This window comes from Nannospalax galili, unplaced genomic scaffold (assembly GCF_000622305.1).
Source record: "Nannospalax galili isolate Female #2095 unplaced genomic scaffold, S.galili_v1.0 scaffold612, whole genome shotgun sequence".
Taxonomy (NCBI): Eukaryota; Metazoa; Chordata; class Mammalia; order Rodentia; family Spalacidae; genus Nannospalax; species Nannospalax galili.
This window is the reverse complement of record NW_008333388.1, coordinates 489923-501177: the sequence shown is the minus strand read 5'-3', so window position 1 is coordinate 501177 and position 11255 is coordinate 489923. Positions and strand designations below refer to the sequence as shown.

Sequence of the window (11255 nt, the reverse complement as noted above, 5' to 3'; positions counted from 1 at the left end):
TAAACACATTAAAATTTGCATAAGCAACAAGAAAGAAGTCAGGGTCAAAAAGATAACAGATTAAAATAACTACGGGAGAATGCTGCGTAAAAACGAAGGCAGCAAGAGCTGCAGAGCGTACCCTCATCACAATGGCACAAGGAAGAAGTGGAAATATCTAATTCCTGCAGGAGACTTTGAAATGCACGGGAAGACTGGCTGTTCCAGGAGGCTCCAGGAACCTGTGCTTAACAGCCAAGAGTTCTACCCAGCCCTTAAAGAGCAGCCCATCCCAGTGCCAGACCACCACAGTGTCAGCCCATCCCAGGGCCAGACCATCCCAGTGTCAAACCATCCCAGTGTCAGCCCATCCCAGTGCCAGACCATCCCAGTGCCAGACCATCCCAGTGTCAGCCCATCCCAGTGCCAGCCCATCCCAGTGCCAGCCCATCCCAGTGTCAGCCCATCCTAGTGTCAGCCCATCGCAGTGTCACTAAGCTCTCGAGACCAGGGGAAGACAAAGAGCTCCCAGAATGCCCTACCAAGGCAGCACTACCTTGCAGTTAAAGTCCCTCACACCGGTGGTGCATAGAAATCTAGCTTTCTAATCCAATAACAAGTAGAATCCATTCTGTGCCAAAAAATCCCCAGAGTGTGACCAAATAGCTTTACTCCAAGCACATGAGTGTCTCAGTGGACGTTTGCTCACACGATCCATTATTCTAACAAAATTTAAAGCAGTTGCATAGAAAGATGCCAACCAGGCATGACTCAAATTCAGTAGCTATTCCTAATACAGACATGACGTTGGATACCAAAATTTTCTGAAAATTGGAACGTTGCTTGTACATTTTGGCATTAAAGTTCATTTGGTGAGAAAGCTGACCTCAGTTAATGCAAAGAAACATTAAAATTTAAAAGCGTTATTCTTTAACATGTAAAATTGTATATGTTCTGTAGGTAAGGCATGATTAATTACACAAAGCACTTGTAGGGGTTGGAGAGATGGCTCAGTGCTTAAGAGTGCTTGCTGCGCTTGCAGAAGACCCTAGTTCAGTTCCCAGCACCCGTGTCAGACAGCTCACAACTGCCTATAACTCCAGGGAATCCAGTGTGCACCTGTACACATGTGGCATATACTTACACACACAATAATAATGATAATAATAATAGTAATAAATCTAAAAAATACTTGTGGGTTAGTTACTGAGACTCTGCCCTAGATCCAGAAATGACTGTGAACTCCTTTGTTTTCCTGAGTTGAGTTCAGTAGCAATGAGGTAAGGAATATGCTTTCAACTCCCAGGAAGAAATGGATTGCGTGTCATTGACTCCATGGCACTGCTGCAAGAAGCCAGCATTTAGCTCATGTATCACTGAAAGATGAAGAGAGCTGCTGGTAACTACACCAAGAAGCATCATTCCATTGTAAGACGTGGAATTTTAGAACTGATGGAACATGGTACCCATACCCTTCTGAGAGAGTGGCTCAGTGTCCCTCCCTACCTCATGAAGGTCTATATCTTGGGGATGTCCAGATCCCCAAGTGTGGGGAGAGTGGTAGCCTCAGGTGTACCCCTAGGCTGACTCTGCTCTAGCTGCTCGTTGGCTGTGAGACTATTGATGGCTGACTGTGACCCTCCCTAAAGAGTAGGAGGGTGGTGATGGTAGAGCAGAGCTGATGGTGTGGTCTCTGGGGTCTTCACGTCTATTTTTTACCTAAGGACAAACTTGACCATGATTTCTACTGAGCATCAGTGGTCGGTTTTTTATTGTACTATCGGTTTTCCATATATATATATATATGCATCTCACCTGAAAATTTGAGCTACAGAGAATCTCAGACAGTTTCTAACAAAATCCCAGTCTACAGAGGAACCTGTGGGTCCAAGGAGGAAGGGTGACTTTCCTGGTGACATAGTGACCCACTGGCAGAATAAGACTGAAGGAGGTCAGGCTCCATAGAACAAATAGGGCTCTGCTGCCCAGGCTCCTGCCCTAGGGAAGCTCCTGCCCTAGGAGACACCCAGCTGTTCCTTAGCTTTGCATCAGGCCAGTGGTTTCTATGTTCTAAATGCAGTCATCATTCCTCTCTGGGCCACTGAAAAGGACAGATGCCAGCTTAGCCCTCCCTGCCCTTTCTCCTACACTCTGATGTGGAGGATGTTGAGGACTGCACTGTCCCACGTTCCTCTTTGGAGGGTTTGGATCCAGAGTCCAGGGACTGGCAGCCTCACACCATTGTTCTTTGTTCCCTGCAGGATGGGGCTGCTGAGCAGCAAGAGGCAGGCCAGCGAGAAGGGCAGGGGCTGGAGCCCTGTGAAGGCTGGAGCCCAGGGCAAAACTTCCCCTCCACTGCCACCTGTGGTAAGTGACCAGCCCCTTCTAGCACTGGAGTAGAGGCAGGAAAGGCAGTGTAGGGCACATGGCACTCCCTGGACCAGCCCCTTTGGGCTCACGTGTTTAGAGGACCATTTCATGTCACCCCCTGCCTGGCCACCAAGCTGTTTTTCATTTGGGGCAATTGGAGTCCTACCTGGACCTATGTGCTGCTCTGACTGCCACCATGGGCATTACTGAGATTCTAACAGGGACCTGATGGGGGCAGGGATCGATGATTCCATGTCATAGTTAGGCCAGGCCTCTTTTCCAGCCACGCCCCTGTATAACACAAGACTGCACACAATGAAATGTTTGTTGAATGAATGATCCTAAGGGCAAACTCATTCTTAGGTCAAAGTTGTATGCTAATAAGTAGAAGCCTGGAATTTTTAGCTTAAGAAAGCTCTATAATATACTCTAATTGTGAAAAGCGATCATTGTTACTATTTCACTTGCCAGAGATACTGGAGTCAGTTCTCCTGTGCTCCTGTCCCCGAGACCCTTCTTTTGTCCATTCTTTGTATCATATGTTTATATGTTTTTTTTATTTTTTTATTTTTTTGATGTAGGCTATTTGAAACAATTATGGAGATAGATGCATTTGAATCTCCTAACTCACCTCTTGTGAAGAGCAAGAAATGTTTACATTTTTAATGCAACTGGGCCATGCATATCATTTTGCAAAAGTCCACTTCAGAATTGTGCTCAGTAAGTTTGGAATGTAAAGGAAAACTTGTTCCACCAGTTTGCAAGAACACTGTTGTATCAGTCACTCTCTGCTGCTGTGACAGAAGCACTGACACAAAACAACTTATAAAAGGAAGTTTGTTTGAGCTCACGGTTCCAGGGGAATTACAGTCCGTCTTGGTGGGGAGGCATGGTGGCAGAGGTGGCTGGAGAGGAGGAGCGGAAGCTAAGCTCTACATCTTCCAGCAGGTACAGGAAACAAAGAGAGAGAGAGACTGGAGATCTGGGGAGGCTTAAAAGCTCTCTAAGCCCACCCCCAGTGACGGCTTCCTCCAGGATAGCCACACCTTCTAAAACCTCCCAAAACAGCAGCACCATCTGGGGACAAAATATCCAAAAACTTGGAGCCTATGGGGGACATTTTCATTCAAACCATCACAACTGTGAAATGAAAAGCTATCCCCCACCCCAGAAACAGAAAGTGACCAATTCTACGTACTCTCCTGGCTGCTGCTCCAGCCCGTCCCCTCCACTATAGAAACAGAGGAAGGAATGGACGCATGAATGCTAGTGGTCAGCTTGTTTTCTCTATTCACATAGTTCAGAATCCTCTGTCTAGGGAATGATGCTGTCCACAATGGCAGGTCTTTCCACCTCAGTTAAAGTAATTAACCTAATCCCTGGAGATATGACCATGGGCCAATCTCATTTAGACAGCCCTCACCGAGACTACTGTCCTAGGTTATACTAGATTGTGTCAAGTTCACAATCAAAACTAATCATCACTGCCAAATGTGGTGGCGCTCGCCCTCAATCCCAGAACTTGGGAGGCAGAGGCTGGCAGATATCTGTGAGTTTGAAGCCAGCCTGGTCTATGTAAGTTGCAGGCCAGCTAACCAGGACTACGTAGTGAGATCCTGTCTCAAAAAAAAAAAAAAAAAACCAGCTTGCGGCTAGAGAGCTTCCAACCAGCCTGACAAGTGAACCTCTCAGCACTCATCAAAGAAGCTTCTTTTTACAACAGATGGAGACTATTACAAAGTCCCACAACTAGTCACACACAGAGAAAACGTGTCTGATGTGCTCAGCCCTAAGTGACACATTGACAATGCAATCGCTACACCTAAGGCTCAGGGAGCATAGTAGAACAGGGGGCAGAGAGAATATTCACGCATCTCTCAACTCTCACCATTGAAGTTTCCTCATGCAACAGATGGTGATGAACTCAGAAGGCCACAACTGGTCAAACTGCAGAGAATAAGAAACTGCAGAGTGCTTTTCCCTGAACAGGACACCTGTATCAAACCTGTGCCACACAAGGCTCAGGGACTGTTGTGGGAGAGGGCGCGGAAAGATTGTAAGAGGCAGAGGTGGTTGGTGAGCACAAGGAAACGGAGTTTTCCAGACATGTGGCAAGTTACCCATATGAACTCACACAGTGGTGACAGCAAACACAAGACACATGCACACACAGGCCAGACATAGAAGTGAGAAGGTGGGTAAGAAATCCCAACCTTAGCTGAGGAGCTATTGGCAACCAACAACTACTGGGAGAGGGAGAGTTGGTTTTCCTTCAGGATGTGATGCTGGACAGGTTAGCCAGGCTCTGGTGGGTGGACGCACACTGAAGGACATTTGGGGACACAAACTTGGCTCAATAGACCTTAACGTATATGACAGAATGCATGAAATCTGACAGAGGGACTATAACAGGAGTGCAGACAGGGAGTGGGGAGGGGTTCTAAGCATGATAAAGACATAGTGTATGAAACTCTCAAAAATTCAGTAAAAAACCAAACAAGCAACAACAGCCATTACACATCTGTATGTGTCCCTAAACAATATATAGCTTTGATTTTTCACCTTGTAGACGTGAAATCAGCCAAATCAAACATGCCGTATTTTACTGAAATTTGTGTTTGTGCCATTGTCATGCTTGTGGGATTTAACCACATTGATGCACTGTGAGCCGAAGCTCACTGTTTTGTTGTTCGGTCATGGATCATATGCGTATCTCCATGTTGAAAATGTTTTACGTATTATTATTACTAGGTATATCCTTGTGGTGTGTCCTGAAACACAAATGCAGAAGTCTATCACAAGATAGACACCTGCAAATATCTGTTGACATTTTAAAGGAAAATACGATTTTAAAATACTTTTCTTTGCCAACCAATACCCTTCTGCAACTTCACCATTTAATGGCAGAGCCAGGATTTTAACTCAGGTAACAGGGCTTTTTCCCCGTTTGAAGCTGGGGGTAATCAATGCATGGTCAAGGCAAGGATGGCAAATTGTTTGGGGTGACACTGCTACCCCAGGTAGTTGCTGCAGTGTGTACAGAATTGATGTTTAGCCTTCAAAGGTGGCTGCCCTACTTCCTGGGCCCCCACAGGTAATCTAGTCAACTCATTCTCCAGTAGCTTCCAGCCAGGCCCCACTCTGCTGCATGCTGCTGAACTAACTCTGTGTTTGACCCTAGGTTGTCTTTAACCACCTTGCCCCTCCACCTCCTGAACAGCATTCTGATCAAGGTGAGAACGGGGCACAGGAGTTTTCTCCTGAGGTTCAGTTTTGTGTTCGAATTAGGGCATTTGGGAGGTGCCCTCTAGGGCTGGGAGGTGTGGTGAAAGCTGAGAGCTTTAAAAAACACATTGCAGACTGTAAAGGAGAGAAAAGAAAGGGTTACAAGAGCAGCCAGCACTGTCAAGGTCCGGCTTGCAGACTCAAACTTCCAACCTCAAAGTCCGGCGTGATCACAGGGTTGAGTCCATGTGGAGGATACCATCTTGTCTCCCTCTTCAAGGTCCGGCTTGCAGACTCAAACTTCCAACCTCAAAGTCCGGCGTGATCACTGTGTCCTCTCCCAGGCCAGGGTTGAGTCCATGTGGGGGATACCATCTTGTCTCCGTCTTCCTAACTCTCTCTCAATCCTTTGGGCTTGCCTCCTGGGGCCCCAGGGGCCTGTGTTGCTACCTAAAGTTCTACAGGGGTCTTGAGCCAAGGCCACAAGGCCCTGACCTTTGACCCTAATGGGCTGCCAGTTTCTCCCTGGTCAGCAGCCCTCCTGGGTTTGTTTTCTTGGCCAGTCCGAACTTACTCTATATATTCTGGACATATCCCGTTCGATAAGACGGGCTGCTCCATAGAAGGCAGCTCCTTGGGCAGGTCAGGCTGTCTGGACAAATCTTTCCTTCTTCCCCTGCACCAAGACCCTGCCTGTCACACCCTCAGCAAAGTGGAAATGGCCCAGACAGCTATGAGCACTGAACCATGAACACAGTGCATTCTCATCACCCGGCTGCCTACCTCCACGATCCACTGTCCCCCACAAGGATGGGATCTGTTGTGGGGTGCCGGGGACTGCCCAGAGCATACTGTGTGAGCCTCTGTCACATTTCTGTCTCCCCCCTCCTCTCTCTAGAGCTGGAGACTGGTGGTTGGTCAAGTCACTTGTCACTGGGAGAGAAGGCTATGTGCCCAGCAACTTTGTGGCCCCAGTGGAGACCCTCGAAGTAGAAAAGTAGGTGGGCTAAACAGCCTCAAGCCGGAGCATCGGGGCCGCATTAGCCATCTTGAGTAGGGAAGGAAGGGTCAGCCTTCATGTTCTGGGCAACTTCTAATCACCTGAGTGATACCAAGGTCATCACTCTTCCTATCTGGAAGAGCTGTCCATTTCCTGGTTTCTCTGGACAAGACTGTCCCCAGTGTCTAGTCACCTCCAGAATTCATAGCACTGCTGGCCCTATGTCCAGAAACCACTCTCTACCACCTCCAGGGATGGTTCTCTGTGGGCTGCAACAGTGTTCTCATCACCAGCTTCTACGTCCTGGGAAGGGCCATCCAGGTCATTCACTTACTCCCTCATGTGGTGTGGAGACATGCAGCTGGCTCTGCCCCAGGACTAAGGAAGGTGGTAGAGTGGTAACACTCAGCTCCTCCCCTTCCCCTCCAGACACCCGGGCCTTGGCCTTTCCCTAGAACAGTGTTGGCTTAGCTCTTTCATCACTATTACAAAATACAACTCAAGGGAGGATTTATTTTAGCTTGTGGTGTGAGAGGGCATAGTCCATCATGGTGGGGAAGGCATGGTACAGTTCGTGGTGGCAGGAATGTGCGGCTGGGACCCCTCACCTCTAAGTGGACCAGTAAACAGAGAGCTCCTGCAGGCAGACTGAGCTGGCCTCAAGTCCTGCCTCTACAGCCTCCAGCTAGATCTCATGTCTCAAAGATTGCATGGCTTCCCGAAACAGCACTAGTCAGAGACCACGTACTCAGACTTGAGCCTGTGGGGGGGACATTTTACACCCAACCACAAGAAGTGCCAAAAAGCCCCATGCCAAAGAGCTGGGACTGGGCAGGGGTTGGATGGGGAGTCCAGGCCTAGAAAGTCTCTGGCAGCATCAATCAGTCACTTAGATGACAAGGATGGGCAAAGTCATGGCAGCATCTGGGCATCTGGTGAGGGTGGTTGATCAGGTGTGTTTTTGCAGACCAAGGCTAGCACAGGTCACCTAATGCTCTCATTTCTTCCTGGGAACACAGTAAGCCAGCAGTTGATGGGAAATGGAACCAGACAGGGTCGTAGGGACTGGGGGCCACCTAACTGAATTAGATATGAAGGATACCTCAGTGTTAACTTGTGGGAACCGTCACCAGGAGGGGTGGAAGATGGTATAGAGTGACCCAGTTCTGAGGCTTACCTAGCTCCGCTGTTTTCCAGGTGGTTCTTCAGGACGATACGTCGGAAAGATGCTGAGAGGCAGCTGCTGGCACCAATGAACAAGGCAGGTTCCTTCCTCATCAGAGAGAGCGAGACCAATAAAGGTGAGCAGGGTGGCCTCGCTGTCCCAACTTGTCGTTCGTAGTCCTGGGGAGTCCCCACTGAGGCCTCGATCTGGGGGTGGGGGTATCTGGTGGCTTCTGTCCTGTGTCCCTTCTGCTCAAAGCCCTGCCTGGGATCTGGTTTTGAAGCTGTCCATACTAACTGCTCTCCTGGTCTCATGATTGACATTACTGAGGCCTGGATGACAGGGGCAGTGGGAGTCCGGTGGCATGATGTCACGTACAGGTTAGCAGGAACACAGAGGTGGTGGGGAGGGGGGCAGGGGGACTGAAGAGGGAGTGTCCCCTGCAGCCTGTGGTCCCCAGTCGCATTTGCAAACCAACGAATCAGGGAGCTCAGAGAATCTTTAGAGAGGATCTCAGAGGCTGGCGGGACACAAGAGGTTGGGAAGTGGCCTGTGTCCAGGTGTAGAAGGGCAGCAACTGGTGAGTTAGACCAGAGCCAGTCTGTGAGACACGTGGACTCAAATCCACCTGTGACTGAGCAAGCTGCTGTGTCACCCTTAGGTCACTGTTCCTCCCTTTTCCCTCCCTCCATCTGTCCCTCCTTTCCTCTCCCTCCCTTCTTCTCTGTCACTTACTAAATAACATTCTGCACTTCCTCCTCCTCCTCTTCCCCCTCCTTCCCCTCCCCCTCCTCTTCCTCCTCCTCCCCTCCCCCTTCCTAAATCTGACCAAAGCCCTGAGCCTGGCAGTGGGATTAACATCTTTCCTCCTCATTTTTGTTTTTTTGAGTCTCACTATGTAGACTGACCTTAAACTTGTCTTGCTCTTCCTGCTTCTGCTGAGAACTGAGATTACACGTACAGGCATATGCCATGGAATCTACCTGACATTTTTTTTTTTCCCTTTTCTTTTCTTTTTTCAGTGGTTGTGAGACAGGGTCTCCCTGTAGCCCCAGCTGGAACTCTCTGTGTAGACCAGGCTGGCCTCAATCTCATAGACATCCACTTGCCTCTGCCTCCTAAGTCCTGGGATTAAAGGCATGTGCCACCATGCTTGACCTGACATTCTTTCTTAATGCCTTTTTTTTTTTTGAGGCAAACTCAGGGCCTTACATGCCAGGCAAGTCCTCCACTAACTACATCCTCAGATCCTTAATGTCCTTTCTGTTATAAAGTATGAAAGATGCAGAAATTATGAAGAACTAATAATAAATTGTGCAGTACGATATTAAATAAATCCCCATGTAAACACAATTAGGAGGTAGAACCTTCCAGAAGTCCAGGAGCCCCTCACACCTCCACTGGCCTCTTGCTGATTCAGCACCCCTCCCTTCCTGAGAGATGATATGCTTGTGGGGAAACCCTTCCTTGCTTTTCTGTGGCTCCGATCTGTCGCCTTTCAGCTTTATACAATGGAGCCCCACTGCTGGTGTTTCCCACTCAACATTGTGAGATTCTGCGTGTCCAGCTTGGGCAGTCAAAACATGCACAGCAGACAGCGTCAACAACAGGTGTTTATTTCCTGGAGGTTCTGGAGACTGGAAGCCTGGGATGGGTGTTGGCAGGGTTGGTTTCTCTTGACGCCTCTCCTCTTGGCCTATAGCCAACCACTTCTCCTAACAAGGCCGTCCCTCTGGGTGTCTGTGTCATAATCCCTTCTTCTTAAGACACAGTCCTTTGGGCTAGGGCACCCCAATCACCTCATTTTACCTTAATCCTTCTTTGAGAACCTATCCCCAAATATGGTCACCTTCTGAGGGGCAGGGATCAAGATTACAGAGTATGGATTTGGGGGACTCAGGGGATGAGAGCCATACCAGATGCCCACTGTGGGTGGGCAGTGAGAAAAGACAGAGGCATCATGGGGCAGGAGTGCCCTGCTACCCTTGATACCATTCATGGCTTCAGGGCAGAGGCCAGCAAGCACAAGTCAGAGCAGCAAGAGCTGGGCCACAACAGCCATTTAGAGCACACGGTGACATTCTACAGAGAGGGACAGTCACTCAGAGCACACGGTGACACTGTGAGGAGATGGCACAGCCTCACTGCCCCTCCAAGGACGAGGGCAGGACTGGGGAGGAGAAGATGGGGAAGCTGGGGTGCTCTGTGGAGAGCTTCCCAAGATGCACCAAAGAGTGCATTAAATTTTATAGATTTTCTGAATTTTATAAATATATACATCATGTGGATATGAATTGTGGACATACCACATATGCACGTATTAGGACACGGCTGCTAGGCCGTCCTCATGGCAGGCTGCCTCCATCCACGAAACAACTAGACAATCAAATCACTGGAGATGCATGGCAGTTGATCATGTAGACTATCTCCAACACACAGAGATAGATAAAGTGGCACAATGGTGCCCCCATACCCATCACCCAGCTCCCACAGGATCAGCTGAGCCCACCTTGTTTCTTAGACACATGCCTCCCCCTGCCCGATTCACCCTTACTCTTTGAAGTGAGACTCAGACACAGCACCATTTCGTGGTGGAAATACCTGTTGCTAAGCTGTGCTGTGCAGGGAAATTGCCTCTCCCCTGATGTGGAGGAAGATGGGGTTCCCTAAAGTCTGGACATCTCTCCCTGTCCTTGTTCATCAGGGGAATCTGGGAATTGGCTGGACGGAGCTGAGGCTTCAGGACTGTCCAAATATCATGCACGTGTAACACACACATGAGCACACACATGCATCTCAGAATTCCAGAGTAGTCTCGCTCTGCATCAGGAAGATAGAGCCTGTGGATGTAAGGTAGGGAAGCCACTTCCAAAGTTCCACGTAGTCACCAGGATGCCCCTCGGCTTCCCAAGCAGCTGATTCTGGGCACCTGTGTGGGGACCCACTGGTTTCCTACCTGAAAGGCAGGTGAACCATTCAGTGCTAAGAAATCTGGAAGGAAGAATTTCAGCAGGAGAGGGAAGCGGATGAGAGGTCAACAAGAGGGGGTGGTGAAAAGACTAAAATTCATTAGACAAAGGTATGGAACTATTAAGAATTGAAAAATATTTTTTTTCTGTTCAAGAGGATTTTTATTTTATTTTTTTCCCAGTTAATTATTTATTTAATAACAACATACTTAGAAGAAGGATTTCATTACAACAGCATTGACATATTCAATAACAATTTTCTGAGCTAAGATGCATCTTTTTCAAAATTGGCTGTAAATTTTTAGGTTTACAGTTGAATTATTACAGTTATATAATACTGTCCTCAGTAGAAACCTTATAAGACATAAAATTAAGTGAGGTTTTAACATTTAAAAAAGATCTACATTTCATTATTAAAATACACAGTTTCATATGCAAAATTCATTTTCTAATGCAATTAACATTAAGATATTTGCACATGTGTTTCTAATCTCTATATATCTGATTATTACTAGCCACAGTTGGTTACTTTCTGTTCTGAGCTCCT

The 11255-nt window shown here is 48.0% G+C and overlaps 1 protein-coding gene across 1 annotated transcript in view; it reads left to right on the top strand.

The window, feature by feature from the left end:
• Positions 1-2241: 2241 nt before the first annotated feature.
• Positions 2242-11255, top strand: part of Blk (BLK proto-oncogene, Src family tyrosine kinase) — a 24117-nt gene continuing 15103 nt past the window's right edge. The window contains exons 1-4 of the mRNA XM_008828159.1: positions 2242-2346; positions 5531-5649; positions 6473-6571; positions 7772-7875. Coding sequence (XP_008826381.1) covers positions 2242-2346; positions 5531-5649; positions 6473-6571; positions 7772-7875 — 427 coding nt within the window. The remainder of the gene's footprint in view (positions 2347-5530; positions 5650-6472; positions 6572-7771; positions 7876-11255) is intronic.